The sequence below is a fragment of the Microcebus murinus genome, chromosome 23, assembly GCF_040939455.1.
Source record: "Microcebus murinus isolate Inina chromosome 23, M.murinus_Inina_mat1.0, whole genome shotgun sequence".
Classification (NCBI taxonomy): domain Eukaryota; kingdom Metazoa; phylum Chordata; class Mammalia; order Primates; family Cheirogaleidae; genus Microcebus; species Microcebus murinus.
Window position 1 is genome coordinate 32,192,672 of NC_134126.1, and position 21,990 is coordinate 32,214,661.

The following is a 21,990-nucleotide window of genomic DNA, read 5'->3' on the forward strand; positions in this document are numbered from 1 at the left end:
AATGTTAATCCAAATAGAAAATAAGGTCTCTGAATAATTACAATTTCTTATATCTCACTTCTAGTACTATACAACATGTTTAAAAGGTTCTCATTACAATACATTTTAAGAGATAGATGGCCGGGCACAGTGGCTCACGCCTGTCATCCTAGCACTCTGGGAGGCCGAGGCAGGCGGATCGCTCGAGGTCAGGAGTTAGAAACCAGCCTCAGCAAGAGCGAGACCCCGTCTCTACTATAAATAGAAAGAAATTAATTGGCCAACTAATATATAGAGAAAAAATGAGCTGGGCATGGTGGTGCATGCCTGTAGTCCCAGCTACTCAGAAGGCTGAGGCAGTAGGATCGCTTGAGCCCAGGAGATTGAGGTTGCTGTGAGCTAGGCTGATGCCACGGCACTCACTCTAGCCTGGGCAACAAAGTGAGACTCTGTCTCAAAAAAAAAAAGAGATATAAGATATTCTATACTATAGAAAATACACTTTTGATCTTAGTATATGATAAATACATAATTCAGTTTTCAACGAAGAAAACTTTTTAAGTCTGTTCAAGAATGTTTAAAGAATAAAATCATGTTAATGTTTTTTCTTTCTTTACAGAATAATCATGTTGTACAACTTGAAATTCCAGGAATATTGTTTGAAAGGTTGGTTTCACCGAAAGTCATTATAAAGGCTGATACATTTAAATTGTTTTCTTGTTGTTTCATACATTTTACCAAAGAAAGGCAAACTTATTTTCACCAAAAGAACCTCAAAACTTGAGTTCTAGTCATTAACAGTTTTCTCACAAACTCCATCAGCCAATTAACCTTCATTTTGTACTTGTTATCTACTTAATGTTTATGGCATGACTTTTGAGGGTACACTTACACCAAAAAAATAATTTAATAAACACAACTATTAACATTTCTCTAATTAGTACATGTATATAAACATATATACAGTCTCATAAAGGAACACTTTTGTCTTTGAAATATATACCTTTTGACCTCCTGGAGCTTCAACTGTGTGATGTTCTTTCAATTTTTGTTCTTGTTCCATTATGTCTTTCAAATGTTCATTTACCTTAAAATATAAATATATTAGTTTGAATTTATATTCAAATATAATGATAAAATATTACATACCTAAAATACCTATAGTCAGATCCCTGATGTCAAATTTCAGTGCCACTCAAGTAAGTAAAATCCCAGCTTAAGAACTTGATGCTCAGAGTTTTCTATTGATAATAAAAAACATTAATTTTTAGATAGATGATTTTCATTTACTAGTTTCAAAATAGATTGTAAAATTTTTACTTAAAATAGTATTATTTTGCTTCCTAAGTATTAGAACTGATGTTATCAAGTAATTTTTTTTTTTTTTTTTTTGAGACAGAGTCTCGCTTTGTTGCCCAGGCTGGAGTGAGTGCCGTGGCGTCAGCCTCGCTCACAGCAACCTCAAACTCCTAGGCTCAAGCAATCCTCCTGCCTCAGCCTCCCGAGTAGCTGGGACTACAGGCATTCGCCACCATGCCCGGCTAATTTTTTGTATATATAATAGTTGGCCAATTAATTTCTTTCTGTTTATAGTAGAGACGGGGTCTCGCTCTTGCTCAGGCTGGTTTCGAACTCCTGACCTCGAGCAATCCGCCCGCCTCGGCCTCCCAGAGAGCTAGGATTACAGGCGTGAGCCACCGCGCCCGGCCTATCAAGTAATTTTTTTCTCTAGCATTCCAGTAAGTTCCTGATATATAGTAGGTGAATTTTACCATGATGCTCTATAGCTGAAGAAGAGTGGGGAGAAAAGATCAGGAACTCCAGGATCAGAGCATTAAATGGGCCTTCTACAGTGATACTGATATTATAGATAATGAAGATAGCTGTAGGAGTGGTTTATATATTTAGCTTCTTATTAGGAGCTTCAGACAAGCATTCAAGGAAGGATACCTGAAGGTATAACTATTTTTAAGTTTGTTCAGTGCTTGCCCACGTATCAGGTTTAATTTTCTCTGGGGTGGTAATTGTAAATGAAAGTGGACCAAGAGAAATTAACTACCTAAATTAGCAAAGGAGTGATAAATTGACAATTTAAGCACCTTTAAAGCAGAAATCACAGTCCCATCAAAATTTCCAAGAACAGGAATCCACAATGAATATGATCTTGTGCAACTTAGTCAAGCAAACCTAAGAATCCTCTAATTGGAAATGTGAGAACATTATTTCATTCCTGGATTCAAAAAAATATTTACTGAATACCCACTGTGTATAATTCACTATTCTGAGTGTTCTGTTTGAATTCTGTAATAATCTGTTATCTAGATTACTCATTACTAAATGTAATTATAGAGATTACTGAATATATAGAAATCTATTTTTATCATTTTAACAGTTTTTTAAAATAAAAAAATTTAAGTAAATTGTACAACTTCAGCTTGCACTTTGATTTAAAATAAAGAGTAATAAAGTGACAATGTATAATTTAGAATTCACATTTTCTACTTAAGAGGGTCATTTTTACTCAAGTAAGCACAATCCTACCTTGTTTATCCAGTACATGACAGCATCCTCGATATCATAGGGCAGATCCGCGGCTTGAAAAAAAGCTGAATACTGTTGAGCACATGTGATTACTTTTTCTATACTGACCATTTCTACGGTGTACGCCATCATTAGAGTATCGATCATAGCCAAATGTGCACTCTGAAAATATAAAACAAGAATAGCTTTAAAAATACCTTAGAAATTGCTGTTTGTATATTTTGAAATGTTAATAACATCTTCTAACAAGCAGCAGTGGAATTAATAACTATAGAAGACTGGCCGTAGTAAGAAAACATGCTAAAGATGAGCTAACTGAACCAAACTGATTTGTTATTCAAAGTTATAGAGGAACCAGTTTAAGATGCTCATTATCTTCTATTCCAAAGATGTTCTTTTCCCTGTTTTTCCTATTTTTGATAGTGTCATAATCATTTACACAGCAATACATTTTACAAACTTCAGAATCATTTTTTATAATCTTTTTCATTCTTCAAATCCACATAGTATTATTAAAGTTTATAGATTCTACTCCTAAAGTGTCTCTCAAATCTATCCTCTTCCTCGTTCTGATTGCCACAGTTCCAATTCAGACCATAAACATTTCTCACACCTGAAACAGGCCAAAAAAATCTTTAACTGATTTTCCTTGTTCCTCATTTAATTCATCCAGGACAGGAATTCTAGTCTTTCTTTTGGCTTTTTCCCCCCAATATACAAACTGTTATATGGTGGTTCTTAAAAAAAAATCCCAAATATTACCAAAGTATATAAAGTAGAAAGTGCCCTTCCCATAGCAGTATTTTCAGTTTGGTATGCATTCTTACAAAAAAGATTAACCCACATCAAATAGGTACACATTTACATTGTTTGGCATTACAAACAATGCTACAACATTGTGTTTCTCCAGGAATAATTCTTAGTTTGGGGGCTACTGGATCTAAGAGCGACCACAAGTTTTGATAGATAACCACTAATCTGCTCTCTAGAAAGTTTATACCGACTTGTACCTCTCACCAAGAATGTTATCAGCATGCCTATTTCTCCACCTTTTGCCAACAGTACATATTATTCACTTTATGTGTATCAGTATGAAAAGTTAAAAGATCCCACTCTTGTTTAACTTGCAGTTCTCTGATTATTACTGAGGATAAGCATCTTTAATGTGTCTTACCAATCATTTGTATTTCTTCTTTGGAATATTGCCTGCTCATATCTTTTGCCTATTCTTCCTTTGGGATGTCTTTCTTAATTGATCTGTAAGAGCTCATATTAGGTATATTAGCCCTCTGTCATTCAGGTAGCAAATATTTATTCCTAGTTTGTCTTTGGATTTTCAACTTTAGTCTGTCTTTTGCTACAGAGTTTTAAATATTTACTGGGAAAAATCTGTCCATCTCAATGTTCTTCTTTATGGCTTTGGAGTTTATACCAGTTTACAAAGGTCTTCTCCACCCTAAGAATACAGAAATACTGTCCTCTATTTTTTCTATTACTTTAAACACATCTGGAATTTATTTTTGAAGATGTTATAAACTAAAGACTAGTGGCTTTTTCCAAATCAGAGATTGCATTGCATCTTTCTCTCATAAAGTATATCTCATGTTCTACATAAAGTCTGAACACTCCTTACTTACCAGAGATAAAGCTCTATCTTATTAGCTGGTTTGTACTTACCAGGCTAGCCTTATAACCTACCATTTACTTCTCCAATCTATACTCCTTTCAACAGTCACATAAGACTGCTGTTCCTCAAATCTGCTGCCAGTTTTCAAGCTTCTGTGCCCTGGTTTGTTACTGCTGTCCTTACAATATAGACTAAGTCATGCCATTGGTCTGAATGTTACCCTCATTGTGAAGCTTTTTCCAATTCTCTTTCCAATCAAAATGACTCATTCTTCCTATGAACAAGTACATGTTCCTCTAGAATGTAGTTTATGCTTGCATTCAATTTTGAATTAGTTACCTAAAATAGGGCACAGGCATTGGTGTGTTTAAACAGCTCCCCACCCTAACGCTTCTCAGCCTTTTGGCTAAGATCAAGTAAGTACAGACAGCTTCCCAGATGATACTACCAAGCAGCCAGGGTTGAAAACCACTGATTTATCTCACCAGTGTATAGTCACCTGCATACAACTCTATTTCTCTACATGGACAGTAACACTCTCCCGGGCAAAGACAATATCTTAGTTATCATCCTATTCCCTACATCTAACATGGTACCCGGCAACTAGCAGGGATAGTGGGTCCAGCCTCTAGAAAACTCAGCAGTATTTATAGCAAGGGAGATGCTTTGTTTGAAGCAAAATGCTTAATGTTGGCAATCATAAAATCAATGGTGACTCCTACTTATTAAGTCTAATTTATGTGCTGGATACTGTCCTAAGTGCTTTATTAATGAACTCTTTCATTTCAAATATTTTTTTGAAATAAGGTTAGAGATAATAGATAAAATAAACCTTCTATAATCCTCAGAACTCTCTGAAGAAAGTATCATTTACATTTTATACGTAAGGAGACTGAAGTTCATACAATCAAGTAGTTTATCCAAACTTACATGCTCTTTCTACTATATCACTCGGTTGGGCAGGAGTTAAATCATTTAGTTGCAAAGAGAAAAAAATACATTTTGGAAATGATAGAGACATAATATGCAAGAAAAATAAGCATCAGTATTCAAATTAAAATGATATTGTCATATTCTACCTCCTCTAAGAAATCTTTTCCAGACTGGCACTGTCCAGAAAACCTCGTTCTTCCTTCAGACTCAAAGTGTCATATCCTTTCACGCAAGTCATTTATCTTTATATATCCTCTGTATTAGCCCTAAAGAGCAAGAATCCTGTCTTTTCACACCTTTGTTCCTAAACAGTGTTTATGGGTGAAAGCTCTTAGTAAGTTAGTATTTAATAGCATTAAAAAGCACAACGCTTTGGGACAAAAACATGAGAAAACATTTCAAAAGTCATAAAACCATTCATGTATTCTGAAGACTCCTCTTGGCAATCTGTTTTACAGGTATATGATAGAGGGGGAAAGAGATATATGAATGAAAATAATCATTATAGTACTATGTAGCAAAAAGGAAACCATGTAAACATTGAACCATAATACATAATTTATGATATATTAAACTACTTATTGATAGGGGAAACGTGTACAATATAAAATTAGGTGGAAAAATTAGGACACCATACTATATTAACGATATATATGTATATTTTTTTATATACCATGGTCTATGGCCTACCAGGAACTGGGCCGCACAGCAGGAGGTGAGTGGTGGACCAGCAAGTGTGCAAAGCCCCACCTGCACCCACAGCCACTCCCCATGGCTAGCATCACCACCCGAACCCCACTTCCCTCCACACACACACCACTGTCAGATCAGCAGCGGCGTTAGATCTGCACAGGAGCAGGAAGCCCACTGCAAACTGTGAAGCCGTGCATGCAAGGGATCCAGGTTGCATGCTCCTCCTTAGAGTCCAACGCCTCATGATCCAAGAGGGAGCCAAGCATCGAGCATCGTCTCTCACCTCTGCCCCTTCCCCCAAGGCCCAGTTGCCATCCGTGGAAAAACTGTCTTGCACGAAACCAGTCCTGGTGTCAAAAAGGTTGGGGACTGCTGTTTATATGTATATGAGAAACAAGAAGGGAACGGAACAGAAACAAGAAAAATAGAACACCACACATAATAATGTTTTATATTCTCTCTCCCTCTCTCTACAGGCAGGTACCTGTAGTCCCAGCTGCTCAGGAGGCTGAGGCAGGTGGACTGCCTTGAGCCCAGGAGTTTGAGGTTACTGTGAGCTAGGCTGACACCACGGCATTCTACTGGGGTGACAGAGCTAGATTCTGTCTCAAAAAAAAAAAAAAAAATCTTATCACCAGTCATTAGATGGGACATAATGTGGTCTCTGCCTACCTCTCGTATCTTAGGTTCATCTAACCAATTTGCTAGACCCATGCTATGTTTTCTGTTCCTAAGTTATGACAAGATGATTCCTGCCTATGAATTTTGCACTTGCTGGTTCCTCTGACTGAATGGCTCTGCCCTTACTTCTTCGCATGCCTAGCTTGTTTCTTTTTTCTAGTCCCATCCAAAATACCATTTCCTCAGAAACATCTTCCCTAAAGATTGTGCCTGCCTCCCACCCTAATTATTCTCTAACAAATCATGCTCTTTTTTTTCATGGCAGTTACCACTATCTCATGCTGAGTCATTCACGTTTCTCTTCTGTCTACTATGTCGTGCACTCTTCGCATACTCATCTCATTCCAGAGAGCATACTTGATGCAAAATGTCCTTGGTTTAGCTTACCCAGGGCCTAACACAGAGCAGGGCAAAATGAAGGAATGAATATTAAACCACAAAGAAACCAGCTCCCAACAGCCTTATTTGTACTGAACTGTTTTGTCTCATCCTGCCTTGCACTTGCCAGTGATCCTTGACCTTGCTTTACCTCCCACTAATAGCTTTATCCTTATCTTCTCAAGCCTTCTATCTGACATTACTCCCTTCACATTTGGCTCCACTTGTCAATTACAATTCACACTCACCTCTGGGATCATATCTCTTCTGACCAGTTTCATTTAGACATCTGGCTTGATCTAGTTAGCCCTGGACACTACATCCCAAGATGGATCCTCCAGGTCTGAAGCTCCAAAGCATGGAGGCAACACAGAGGACAGACTGAGTGAGCAGGTTCTGGAGTCCACCTGCCTAGGGCAAAGCTTGGCTCTACCAATGATCTTCCCTGTGACTCAGAACAGTAAATTTAATATCTCTGTACCTTATTTTCCTCATTTATAAAATAATACTACAGACCTCAAAGAATTATTAGGAATTAAATCAATCAATAAATATAAATGGCATAGGATAGTGCCTACACTTAAAATTCTATAAATATCACCTGTTGTTATCTAAAACACAGCTACTGTGACCATGAAGCCGTAACCAGTACCAGACTTGCCTTCCTGCCACATACAACTAAAAAACTGGACAAAACATATAAAACAACTATTTTCAGACACTCTAGACAACACAGGGATGTGATCCTTGAGAGAAAAGAAACAAGTGAGGGCTTTCCAGCCACCTCAGTTTTCTGACTAACAGCACTGCATGGAATACTGAAAGGGAAAGGGTTCCTGCAAATCATTTGAGGCAGAAAATAGATAGATAGATAGATAGATAGATAGATAGATAGATAGATAGATAGATAGATAGATAGATAGATATTTTAAAAAGAAAGAGAACAGGAACCCTCTGCATGGCTAGCTCACTAAATTGAAGAGACAGGACTAGAATTTGGTGAACCAGCTATAACTTGTGGGGCAGAGTACCAGAGAGGAGGGAAGCTCTGCAGAGAAAGCAGTTTGGGGTCCACAGTGGCAGAATACAAACTTGCACAAGAACAAGGTGAGACTCTGCAAGACTGGGCCAAAACAATTATCAGGTAAAGGACAACTAAAAGGAGCCATAGGTGGAATAACTCCCACAGTTTCCCTGGGCTCCAATCAGCAAGAAGAGAAAGATCACACTGAATATCCAGGGTATCTAGTAGAAACTACGGAGGGGTCATACCTTAGTAGCAGGCTTAAAATAGCCATAGAATAAAGGTTACTCTAGACCCACAAAATAAAGCTAAAAAACAAGTCCCAAAAAGATCAAGCTCAAGCTGATTTGCAAGTGCTATGATCTGAACGTGTCCCCATGAAATACATATGTTGGAAACCTAACCCCCAAGATCATGGTATCAGGAGGTAGGTCCTTTTAAAGATGATTAGATCATAAGGGCAGTTGGGATGGATGCCCTTATAAAAGAGGGCCCAGAGAGCTATCTTGACCCTTCTACCATGTGGGGACACAGCCAAAGGCACCAGTTATGAGAAAGCAGGCCCTCGCTGGGCAACAAATCTGCTGGCACCTTGGTTTTGAATTTCTCAGCTTCCAGACCTCTAATAAATAAATTTCTATTGTTTATATGCTACCCAGACTATGGTAATTTGCTACAATAAACCAAATGGACTAAAAGAGCAATTAACTTAAGTGCCAACAAAATCAAAATTCAAAACTTTTTTTTTAACGTTTTGTTTTAAAATAATTATAGGTTCAAGAAAAATTTCACAAAATTCAAAACTTTTTAAAGGAGAAAAAAAATTCAGATACTTAAAAGTGTGACAGTTATAATGTCTAGCATTAAATAAAAAATTACTAGACACAAGAAGCAGAAAAAAGTCTCGTAATTAAGAGAGGAATCAGAAATGATGGAGATCATGGAATGACCGCACAAAGACTTCTACTGTTTGAGTATTTGTCCTCTCCAAAACTTATGTTGAAACTTAATTCCTAAAGTGGCAGTATTGAGAGGTGGGGCCTTTAAGAGGTGACTGCATCATCACAAGAGCTCTGCCCCCATGAATGGATTAATCCATTCATGGATTAATGGGACATTATGGGAGTGGAACTGGTGGCTTTATAAGAAGAGGAAGCTAGCACATTAGCACACTCAGCCCCCTCGCTATGTGATACCCTGTGCAACTTGGGACTCTTCCCACAGTCCCCACAAGCAAGAAGGCTCTCACACGATGTGGCCCCTCGACCTTGGACTTCTCAGCCTCCAGAGCTGTAAGAAATAAATTCCTTTTCTTTATAAATTACTTAGCTTCAAGTACTCCATTATAAGCAGCAGAAAACAGACTAAGACAAGAACTTTAAACCAATATGATAAAACATGAACATATTGAGAAAAATATAAGTTATAAAAAAAGAGAAACAAATGGAATTTCTAGAGCTTAAAAACAGACTATCAGAAATGAAAGATACACTGGATGAGCTTAACAGAAGATGAGGCACAGAAATGAACTTGAAGACATGGGAAGAGAAGCTATATAACCAAAGCACAAAAAGAAGAAAGCCTGAAAAGAAAAAATGAACAGAGCCTCAATGACCTGTGAGACAACTTCTTAAAAGTTAAACATACACTTACCTATGGCCCACCAATTCAAAACCTAGGTATTTACTCAAGAGAAATGAAAACACATGTCTATACAAAGATGTTCATAACTACTTTGTTTATAATATGCCAAAAACTGGAAACATCAACATCCATCAACAGGTGAAGGAATAAATAAGTTATGGTATTCATAGAATAGAATACTACTTAGCAATGAAAAGGAATAAACTACACATAACATAGAATGTTATGTGAATGAATCTCAAAAATATGAGCAAAAGAATCCAGTAAAAAGAGTTCATGGCCCTTTTTTTCTTCACCTTCCCCTTGCTCTCCCTTTGCTGAGACAACGTGTCTGGTTGTCATCTGTGGTGTATGCATCATGCTCTGTAAACATATATCTTGCTCTTGCTCTACAATCCTCTCTTTTTCTCCTCAATAAAACTCATTTTCATGCTTGCAGAAAAAAAAGTTCACACATTATGCTTTTATCTGTATAAAATTCTAGAACAGGCCAACTAATCAACAATGATAGAAATGAGATTAATAGATGACTGAAGTTGGGGGAGGACTGACTGAAAAACTGCATTTTGGGGATAATGTTCTATATCTTCATTGGAGTGGTATTTACATGAGTATACACATTTGTCAAAACTGATCAAACTACTTTAAATGGGTATGTTTTATTTTATGTAAATAATGCCTTAATAGTCAATTTTGAAAAAGAAAGCTCGGACCTTAAGAAGTCAATTGATTTCACCGGGCCTTATCTTCTTCATGTTATATGTGGGATAATACTTGATTTCTCATCACACAAGACATCAAACAGATGTATATAAAAGTGCTCCAAAAATTTCTCAGTAATATAAACATCTATGTAGTATTTTTATTAGTTAAGGCATCATATACTATATGGCTATGAAATTAGCCTACAGAACAGTTTTATAATAAATAAAATCTAAAGATAATCTTCAAACTTCATCATAATCACTTATCTTATATTTTCCCGAAACAAATGTTATATTAATTAATACTTTAAGGACTTAAATTAGGAGACTTCTATAGTATCACCCTTCATGTGCCTGGCCAGCTAATAATGGAGTTACCAATGAATCCAAGACAGATGAGCTGGAACAAATAATAACCATCAAGACCATAAAACATGGGCTTTATGAGAAACCCACTAAAGTAGATGATTATATCCAACAAATCAAGATTTAAGTACAGAACATATGTACTTTCCAAATGTCCTAACTGTAGTGACCTGGGCAAGATTTATTTTTATGATAGTTTATATATGGCAGCTCAGGCTTGTCCACCACCACTCAACATAATTGCTATTACCTTATGCCAACAATGTCAAATGATAGCTGAGTTCTTTCATTTGCTAACCAATATGACCTTTCTAGTATATTTTAATCAGTCACATATGTTGTACTTCAAAGTATGTTGTGTTTTATAGCTTTCCAGATTTGAAAGTTTTCCAGGCATATTTGATCCTCAGCCAAAAACTGTGCTTCAAATCTCAAAATCTAAAACAAGTTACATAAAATTCACTGAAATATGTTTTATCATACAAAAATTACCAACAGCAAAAGCTCCAGTTAACACTCAAAAAATTCCCTTAAAAAAGTTTGGCAGCAAATTCTTTCAGCTGGGTGTGTATAAAAAATGCGCCCAACAGCACTAGTTTCATGAGAAGAAAAAAGAAACTGAACCACACAAGGTTTGCCTCTACCACCCAGTCAGGCTTCCTTTCCCAGCACTATGTATGAGAAAGAGAAAAAGGAAGGTCATGACATCCCCCTTGGTAACTACACATCCAGTTTACAGTTGAATAACAGGAGGAAGTTTCACAAAATTTAAGCATAACTATCTATGGCAGATACTCAAACAGCACAGTAAGAACACCTTTCTTCCAACCTACCAAGTGTCTAGAAGTCACCCATTTCCTTCCAGACCAATGCCTGCTGGCAAGCAATTCCCAGACTAACATGCCCTAGAGGTGGAATTAAGAGATCAAAACTTTACCTAACTCTCAGCCTCATGGCTTATACACGTAGACACTGGCCAGAGCCCAGAAAGCTATAGCTATAAGAAAACTAGAGTTGTAGATTTAGGAGGTACAAGAACTTATGCTTACTAGAAAGAGTTTGAATATATGAACCAGTATGCTAGAATGTATGTTGTTCAGCCACAAAGCAGGTTTTTCCCTTGTTCCCAAATTAAGCAAAAAATGGACTCTAAGATGACATGAAGAAATGCTCCTACCCACAAAAAACTATCAAAATTCTGAATTAACTTATATAATTAAAAGACTTCTAGATCAACCAATGCAACTATGTAATGAACAACCTAAAATCTACTGAAATTGGATTTAGTTTCTAAAATACATCCTTGCTATTAATAGATTTATAGTATTTACATCTCATCATGCTTCACTCCATGAAAACAAATGGGCAAAAATGCAGGTATTATATATTAAACAGGATTAATTAATTGTTAAAATTTAAACAACACAGGCCGGGCGTGGTGGCTCACGCCTGTAATCCTAGCACTTTGGGAGGCCGAGGCGGGCGGATTGCTCAAGGTCAGGAGTTCGAAACCAGCCTGAGCGAGACCCCGTCTCTACCAAAAATAGAAATAAATTAATTGACCAACTAAAAATATATATACAAAAAATTAGCCGGGCATGGTGGCGCATGCCTGTAGTCCCAGCTACTCGGGAGGCTGAGGCAGTAGGATCGCTGAGTCCCGGAGATTGAGGTTGCTGTGAGCCAGGCTAATGCCACGGCACTCACTCTAGCCTGAGCAACAAAGTGAGACTCTGTCTCAATAAAAAAAAAAAAAAAAAAAAAAAAAAGAAATTTAAACAACACAGATATACACAAAAAGCAAAGGTAGAAAGGAAATGACCATTGGCTAATTGAAACTGAAAATCCACATTCTTTTTTCCCCATGAGTATTTGAAAGTAGACAGGTACTTATAATGTTAAGATGATAAAGTAGAAGAGTAACAATCTAATCATTTAATTAGATTCTCTTATAAACTCCAGGAGTTCAAGAGCTTTCCCCAGAACTCCCTAATTTTTGAAACTCAATAAATATGCATTTCAATAATTATAGCTCACTCTATTCAAATCTGTAGGGGAAAAAAACAAAACAAAAAACCTCCACCACTTTCTTAGTAATAATTCTGAATGACTTTCTTCTCCTTCAAAATATATTTAATTCTTAATTAAAATATTCACTAATATCTCTAATTCATTCCCTGATTCAGCATCATCTCTGAGCCAGACACTGGGAATACAAAGACAAACATTACTAACATGGCCCTGTTTTCGTGGAACTGATTCTATATAAAATGTACACTTGCTGGAACAACTATAACGTACATTTTAATTTTCCTATTAAGAACTTGATTTGTGGCTTGGCATTGGTGGGTCATGCCTGTAATCCTATCACTCTGGGAGACCAAGGCAGGAGGATTGCTTGAGGTCTGGCGTTCAAGACCAGCCTGAACAAGAGCAAGACCCAGTCCCTACCAAAAATAGAAAAAAATTAGCCAGGTGTGGTGGTGCCCACCTGTAGTTCCAGCTACTTGGGAGGCTGAGGCTGGAGGATCACTTGAGCCCAGGAGTTATAGACCAGCCTGGGCAACATAGTAAGAACCTGTCTCAAAAATCAAAACAAACAAACAAAAACAAAAACAACAAGCTAAAATCTATAGGCATCCGCCTTTTCTAAAAATGACTTCTATACGTTAAAAAAAATGAAGCTTAAAGATATAAAAGTTGCTTAGTACTTTTTAGTGTATCAGTACCATTTTTTGCTCATTTATGAGCAAGACAGAAAAGCCTTATTAGAGATAATAGAGATGAATGCAATATTCTATTATTTTTCAGATTATTACACAAGATGTTCCACCATGCTTCCTTCAAATAATTTTGTTTTTCTGAAGAAGCTTTATCATATAGACAAAAAACCAAAAATCCAAATCCTTTTCATCATAAATTTGGCTCAAGGGGAAGGAAATACTTTCTCTCTTCCAATCACCCCATCCTAGGAATTACTCCATACCTAGGAAAGAGAAATACCAATACGAAATAGACTCCAAAACACAGATTGGGCCCCATGTTTTGTAGGGTTGGTATATTCAAGGAAGTTCAAGGTCAGCACTGAGTCATGACCTCTTCTTTGCCATCTGCCCATGTGGCTGTAGTGTCATAAGCCCAGGACCTGACCTCTCAGGAAGAAAAGCTGGTCATCCTTCTCTCGTTCTCTCTTCCTTATGACAAGTAAATAAGACATTAAGAGAGGCTCTGAAAAATCCTGCGTTCCTTCTTTCTCCTTTAAAGATTTTTTCCAAGTAAGGGGCCTTGAGGCAGCTTCTGCCTGGAAACTGTCTTTTCCTCCCCATTCCAGTGCCTTCCTTTCCTTCCTTTCTTACTGCTTCTCTTTATTCCTTTTTCTCACCCAACTTCTCCCCACTTTATCCACCAATGACCAGTTCTCTAGCTTCTCCTGTCCTCCCTACATGCAACCCTGCCCAGATTTCTCTCTCTTAACTTCAGGTTATTTTTCCTCTGAGTCAGGCAGGATGGCCATTGACTCTATTGAAATAATAAGTTCCACGTTTGGTTGTTATAGGAAAATAAAGGACATCCTATGACTATTTGGTTCTAGGCCAATCTAGCTTAGGACAAAAAGAGCCCTTTTATTTGGTCTTGTTTAGTTTACCAGATTTCTGCATCAAGGGTTGGAACCAAACCTGAGCTAACACTAAAATGTTTTCTTTGTCTTCCTTTGCTTTTTCTCTACATAGATCTCTCTCAAGGATTTCTCCACAAGTAACCTGCAGGCTGGGTCAAAGAATAATTAGACTGTCGCTAAGCTTCCTGACCAAATACTATGATTATAGCACCTAAGTCTATGCATTTTCAACTCCTATGACAACTAACTTTTTAATTAAAAGAATGAGCTTGGCAAAACTTTTTTAAAAGTTTTTAAAAGCTTTTAAATGTCCTCATCTGTATTATTAATCATGTGGATTCCCTGCTTTGCCATGCAAGTAGTGATTTTATATTGGTATAGCACTCTGTACTTACTAAAGGCTATATACTTGTCATCTAGTCCTTTTCTAAATTATTTTGTTTTACTGTAATAATACTGTATTAAAATACTGACATTTATGAAAAATGAAGCTTTTTTATTATACTAAAATTACTATAATGGCATTTAATGATTCTCTATCCACATTCTCTTCCTAAGTGCTTTCATTCAGTCCCATGTCTCTAACTGTTGGTGAGTCCCAAATTTAAATCGCTACAGAGGATGTCTAAATTTCAGACTTGTGTATCCAACTGCTTGCTTGGTATCTAGAAGGCATTTCAAACGTATGCCCAAGATACATCCTGATTCCCCAGCTGCCTTACCCCATCCCCATTCTCACCTTTATCCCCTATGCCCACTGTCTACAAAGCAACCTGAAGGAACTTTAAAAAAGTAAGCTAGATCAACTCATTGCCCTGTTTAAAATTCTCCAGTGACTTCCTTGTACAATCAGAATAAAATGTGAATTTCTAATCCTGGCCTACAGGGCTCTATCTGCTTTGGCTACAATCTTTTTCTCTAACCAGATGCCATAACAGTCTCCATATCAATCTTGCTCACTACCAAACTCAGTGGCCTTCTTTTAGTTCCATACCACACTCACTCTTACATCGGGGCCTTGCTGTTTCTTTTACCTAGACTGTTCTTGTCCCAGATCATCACCTGCTGGTTCCTTTTGGCATTTAGGTATCAGTTCAAATTGCAACTCTCTAGATAGGTCTTCCCTGACCACCTCCTAAGAAGATAGCATGTTTTACTCCTTGTAGCCCCTTACCAATTTATTTTCTTCAAAACATTTACCATTTTCTGAAATTGTTACAACTTATTTAATTGCTCATTTGTTCATCTTTGCAACTAAAATCCTAGCTTCACGAAAGCAGGGGCTTAGTCTGTCCTCTCATTACTACATTACCAACAAGTACTTATTTAATGAATCAAGTACTTCAGATCATACAAATCACAAGGTAAATAAACGTGGCTCAAAAATTTCAAATTCCTGAATATGTTCTCTTTAGGAAATTCTTTGCAGGACCTTTATCATCCAGATATAGGATGAATTTTATTTATTTTGTGAATTATCTACCAACTCAAGGCCTTTGTATTTATTCCTTCTCTCAGCACTGCTCTTCTCCTAACTGGCTCCATATCATCTTTTAGAAATCTGCTCAAATATTATCTAATTTCCTGGGTAAGGATGCCCTTAACCATTCTAACTATAATAAAATAACACAGAATCCCTTCAGATCACTTTATCATATTATCCTGCTTTTATTCAGAGTTTTCACTCCTCTCTAAAGTTATCTTCTTTTTTTAAATTTGTTTACCTGTTTGCTTACCATAAACTAACATTTTTAGCTTCAGGAAAACAATAATCAGTATTCTCACATCTGTAGGTATATCAAAAGAACTGCCTAAAAAGACCAGGCCTGGGACAGCTTTGTAACACAGCTCACTTGGTAACATAGCTTACTCTAACACTGTTTTCAAACACAGAACAGTATAAGCTCAGAAGGAATCTGAGCATTGTACAGATTTTTTTTTCCCTATTACAGAAGCTCATTTATTCAGAAAAGAAACTTGGGATGAGACTTAGAGAGCAGCCTTTACCTTTCTCATCAAAAATAAGAAGTTCAAGAATATCAGCTCAAGATTTTTATACTATAAAGCTGTTACTTTACTTGTTTCGGTTTTTTACCATTATTAGGTAAATATGTCAAAGTTCAAAAACACTAGGAGCAACAGAGAATGAGGTAGGGAACGTCTAGGCCCCAAGGTTCTCAGAAGAATAGTGAAACCATGGAGCTAGTTCCTCTCACCTTCTAATAGTTAACTACCAATTAATTAATTAGAGTTGAAAAAGGATAAGATATTTTTTGCCAACCTCTTCTAGGTTCTCCTCTTCATCTCTCAACTCTTGATGAATCAAAAATTTCATTTCAATTCTACCTTTAAAAGGCCTCTCCCACTTCCACATCTTCACAGCCTCTACCTCAGTTCAGGCCCCCAGCTTTTTTCAACAGCCTCCTAAGTGGTATCTCTTCTACAATACCCCCCCACCCCCCGAGTGACTTTCTGAAACAGAAATCTGCTGACACCCTATCTGGTTTAAAACCTGACACCAGGTAGTTTCTTATCACTTCCAGGATAACATACACACTCGGTGTAGTATAAAAGTCATTCATGCCCTGTCCCCATCTGACTGTGATCTCATTTCTCAACACCCCTCAATAGGCAGCTACTGATAAAGCTACAACCAAGCCACTTGCTTTTCCGTAAGGGTACCTCATGCTCCCATACTCCCTTTTAACATCAGTTTATACTCCCACATAAATACCTTACAACACAGTCTACATTTCTCTTACCCAGTAAATTCCTTTGCATCCTTCAAAACTCAGCTTAAGTGTAGTACAGAGTTTGGTGCCTCTATACTCCTAAAACATATGTATTATAGTAATAATTTGGTGTATTTCCTATAATCCTCTGCTAGAAAGTGAGATATGAAAGGACATGAACTCTGTAATCACGATAGACAGTACAAAGGACATTGCAAAAGCTCCTTAAATAAACTGAATAAATTAATAAATGGTCTGAATGAATTCAGTTTTATTATAAATACAAACGGTTTTTGTGTGATCATCTGGTAAAATAAGTATAATTCATCAAGTTATTTCTATAAGAATGTATACTTGGAGTTCCAAATAAATGATTACAAATAAAGGGTGACTCAAAGATGATAAACATGGTTGTAAGATATCAAAAGATAATGAGAATTTGTAACACATGTACATGTTACCCAGAAATAACAGAATCCAAATTAGATACACAATGAGTGGGGAAACAGAAAATTGAGTTCCAGCATTGCATGAAGAAGAAAACCCTGTTCAACAATAGCTATGAGAATTATTATAATTTTTTAAAGACAAGTTCTGCTTATGTATTTGCATTACACAAGAGTGACCAGAAATTGTTCCCTCACATACCATAGTAATACTACATTTATACAATCCTTTTCCTCTAAAGTTGAATTTTAAATCTTAAACAGGGAAATGATTTTTTTCAAAGCCTCTAAATGAGTAAATTACACTGAGTTCCAACAGATGGTGGCACCATGGAAATTCATAAGAATGGTTGCCAAACAGGACCAATTATGTTTAAAAAAAAAAAGAAAATAGAGGAATAACACAGTGTTCCCTGGATCAGCTTCTCTGCTCTTCAAACATTTTGTGTATCCAGCAAAAATAACGGTACCTTGCATATTCTTAAAAACTGCATGAAGAAACTCACATCCACCCAGACTCTTACAGCTCTGCTTCATCCTCTATCAGCAGCCATGCTTACTTAACTGTTGTACCTACTCTCACAGTACACAGAATTAACATAACCTTTAAAACAGGAATAGAAGGGGTAAATTGCCAAGATTTCAGACTACCAAGAGGATTTCCAGGTAGCACATCATTTCTATTTCTTTCTACCTCAGGACTTCCCATCTACCTATTCTCTAGGGAAAGACAAAAATACAACTTAATAGTTAAGAACATAGGATTCATAGTCAAAGCAGAGATGGTCAGAATCCTACCTTCACAACTTGCAGTACCTGCTCTGTGACATTAGTTATGTTGTCAAAGCCTTGGTTTCTTCATCAATAGAATAGGGACAATATTTTCCCCTTAGAGTTATTGTAAGAATTGAATTATGTGAGATAGAGTGCTAAAGTGTAAGCACACTGCCTGGCACATAGTAAATTAAATTTAAAACGTTATCAGATAGTCTGGCAAGTAAACAAGTAAATAGATACAAGCAAATCATAAAGATCTGAGAATTAATAGATCGCAGTCATTTACACTGAGCTGACAGTATAGCAGTTTAGTTCACAGAGTGTTTCAAAGTGTTTTGCAAAGTTTTATTAGGTTATTAAGTAAGAAATGTCCAATTTCCTTAAGTTCTAAGTTTGATAGTTGGTATCTCTGACATTTCACTTTGACACTTCTTGTTTTATTTTTATAGTGAAGGTACATTCACATCCTCGTTCTTTCAAACACATGGTTTGGCCTGTGATTATCTTTCAAATTTTTTTCTCTAGAGAAATTGTGAAATAATAGATTAGATAAGTCAAAAATTCATGTCATTTTTTAATATGAGTCCATCATGGAACCAATCCAGCACAGACAGCTCGAAATATCAACGCAATGTTTGGGAAGGATGTGGCTAATCAATCCACAGTACAATGGTTTGAGAAGTTCCGCTCTGCTGATTTTATTTTTGAAAATGAGCCCTATGGGCAACTAGAGACCAAGGTGGATCACGATAAGCTGAAAGCTGTAACAGAACTGAATCCATCTCAACCTATGCGTGAATTAGCAGCAAGGTTTGATGTTACTATTCCAACAATACTGGACCATTTGAAACAAATGGACAAAGTAAAAACAACTCAATAGATGGATTCCGCGTGAATTAAACAAGCAGCAGAAGAGAAACTGTCTCGAAGCTTGCCTTTCTTTGTTGTCACAACATAATGGTGAGCCATTTCTACACTGTATTGTTACATGTGATGAAAAATGGATCTTTTTGATGATTGTAAGCGTTCAGCACAATGGTTGGATAAAGATGAAGTGCTGGGCTGGGCACGGTGGCTCACACCTGTAATCCCAGCACTTTGGGAGGCCGAGGCGGGTGGATCATTTGAGCTCAGGAGTTCAAGACCAGCCTGAGCAAGAGCGAGATCCCATCTCTACCAAAAATAGAAAGAAGTTAATTGGACAGCTAAAAATACACAGAAAATTAGCCTGGCATGGTGGCACATGCCTGTACTCCCAGCTACTCAGGAGGCTGAGGCAGAAGGATTGCTTGAGCCCAGGAGTTTGAGGTTGCTGTGAGCTAGGCTGATGCCACGGCACTCTACCCAGGGCGACAGAGTGAGACCCTGCCTCAAAAAAAAAAAAAAAAAAAAAAGATGAAGTGCTGAAACACAGTTCCAAACTGAATATTCGTCATAAAAAGCTAATGGTGTCTGTTTGCTGGTCCAGCGCTGATATTATCCACCACAGCTTCATGAAACCTGGTCAAAGGATTACAGCAGATGTCTACTGCAACTAACTGGACAAAATGATGAGGATGCTTGCGATTAAGAGCCAAGATTGGTCAACAGCAACAGGCCAATCCTCTTGCAAGACAACGCTCCACTACACGTTGCATAAACGACACCGCTCAAACTACAGAAGCTGGACTTGGAAACTCACTTCTCTTTAACAATTTAACTATCAGAAGTATTTAGTATACATACATGGTACTCTACTTCTGGTAACGAGCATTTCTATTTGAATTTAAATTTTTTCCGCATATTTTAAATTTTAAAATAGTATAATCCTATAAAAATGTTAATAGTGCAGAAATATACCAAATAAGAAAGTTTCCATTTATCTTTCTAACCCCATTTTAATCCCACTCCCCAGAGATAGCAGCTGGTGTTTTTAAAACTATTGTCTTAATATATATAATTTCACTGGGAAGTTTTATACTGCCTGAGACTTTCATCAGAAAGAATTAGTACTAAGATTATTTCTTAAAAAGGTGGGATGAAAGTTTTGCTACAACTACACATTTTCCTTCCCGCCAAAAGGCTGTGAGGCAGCATACAGAAATAAAACATCTCAAATTATTAAGAAAATTTAGAGGTGGAAAGTGGTAGGAGAGGGAGTCAGTATATTCAGCATGATTAAACACATCATTTTTCACTATACCTCCCAAAAAGCAAGAAAAAGAAGAAAATGAGTAATTTATATAACTCTTATTTTACTCTTGAAAAAAAAGTTTCTTTTTTTTTTTTTGGAGACAGGGTCTCACTCTGTTTCCCAGGCTAGAGTGCAATGACATCACCATGGCTCACTGCAGCCCCTAACCCCTGAGCTCAAGCAATCCTCCTGCCTTAGCTTCCCAAAGTGCTAGGATTACAGGCCTGAGCCACCATGCCAAGCCAAAAAAACCAGTTTCTTAAGGAACAAGTTTTTACTAGTAGTCTGAGAAATTTTCTCCAGTAGGTTTCAGGAAAATAGTCATATTATAATATTATCAATCAAAACGTCACAGCAGGCCGGGCGCTGTGGCTCACGCCTGTAATCCTAGCTCTTGGGAGGCCGAGGCGGGCGGATTGCTCAAGGTCAGGAGTTCAAAACCAGCCTGAGCGAGACCCCGTCTCTACTATAAATAGAAAGAAATTAATTGGCCAACTGATATATATATATAAAAAATTAGCCGGGCATGGTGGCGCATGCCTGTAGTCCCAGCTACCCGGGAGGCTGAGGCAGAAGGATCACTCGAGCCCAGGAGTTTGAGGTTGCTGTGAGCTAGGCTGATGCCACGGCACTCACTCTAGCCCGGGCAACAAAGTGAGACTCTGTCTCAAAAAAAAAAAAAAAACAAAAAAAAAAAACGTCACAGCAATTGAAAAACTTTAAATCAAATTGTGACAAAAGTTGAAAGAAAACATAGGTCAGTAAATGTGACACTGCAAAGTGTTAAGATGACGTAGCTGAGTATAAAGTTCTCAAGTTCTAACAACCCACAAATAGAAGTTAGAACTAAAGAAATAGAGATTCTGTATCATTTAAATTACATGCCTTAAATATCGTTTAAATGCATTCAAAGCAATCAGCAGGATCAATACAACAGGAAGGAAACCTGAGTCATGTAATTAGCAGTCTACCATACCCCTCATTTTTAAAATTCATTCTACAACTATTTTCATACTGTATCTTCACACACACAAACTGCACTAGAAAAAAATGTATAAAACATGAAAAGCTTCTTTAATTCTTATTAAAGAGGATCTGAAATAGATAACCTACTTTAAGGACAATTAGGTTATCTAACACATGTGTAGCTGTATCTGCAAGAGCAGCTACCAAGCAACATTAACAAAATCATCCATGTGCATTGTCACTACCCACTCGGCCTTGAGACAATGGAAGTGGAAGTAACCACAAGTGGGAGCGTCCAACTAGGGGAGTGACTCTGGAGGAGCTGAACGTGAGACACCGACAGGACCCCAGGAAGAATTCTGCTTGTCCCTGGTGTTGACAGACTGTTCATACACATGATATGTAAGCAAAGCAGGTGTATGAAAGTCAGAGGGTTAACTAATGAAATATAAAAATATCATATCTGATAATAAACATTCTAGTTATCTTTAATAAATGTACTATAGATCTGTAACTAAATTCCATTAACTACATTATTGAGACATTATTCTCCATTATTTAGAAGTATTAAAATAGGTACTTTAGGCCGGGTGCGGTGGCTCACGCCTGTAATCCTAGCACTTTGGGAGGCCGAGGCGGGCGGATTGCTCAAGGTCAGGAGTTCGAAACCAGCCTGAGTGAGACCCCGTCTCTACCAAAAATAGAAA

General features: G+C 37.2%; 1 protein-coding gene and 1 long non-coding RNA gene across 6 annotated transcripts in view; one reads left to right on the forward strand and one right to left on the reverse strand.

Moving 5' to 3' along the window:
* LOC105860035 (uncharacterized) overlaps positions 1-797 on the forward strand; it is a 33,742-nt gene extending 32,945 nt beyond the window's left edge. Inside the window, exon 4 of the long non-coding RNA XR_012914495.1 lies at positions 599-797. This is a non-coding gene — a long non-coding RNA (uncharacterized LOC105860035). The remainder of the gene's footprint in view (positions 1-598) is intronic.
* Positions 1-21,990, reverse strand: part of CAMSAP2 (calmodulin regulated spectrin associated protein family member 2) — a 79,918-nt gene that overhangs the window by 38,062 nt on the left and 19,866 nt on the right. For 4 of the 5 annotated variants that reach the window (XM_075996980.1, XM_075996979.1, XM_075996978.1 and 1 more), the window contains exons 3-4: positions 2,521-2,682; positions 983-1,066 (exon numbers count right to left, since the gene is read on the reverse strand). In XM_075996980.1, coding sequence (XP_075853095.1) covers positions 983-1,066; positions 2,521-2,682 — 246 coding nt within the window. Of the gene's footprint in view, positions 1-982; positions 1,067-2,520; positions 2,683-21,990 lie in introns of those variants that run through there. The other variant, XM_075996981.1, reaches the window with a different exon arrangement.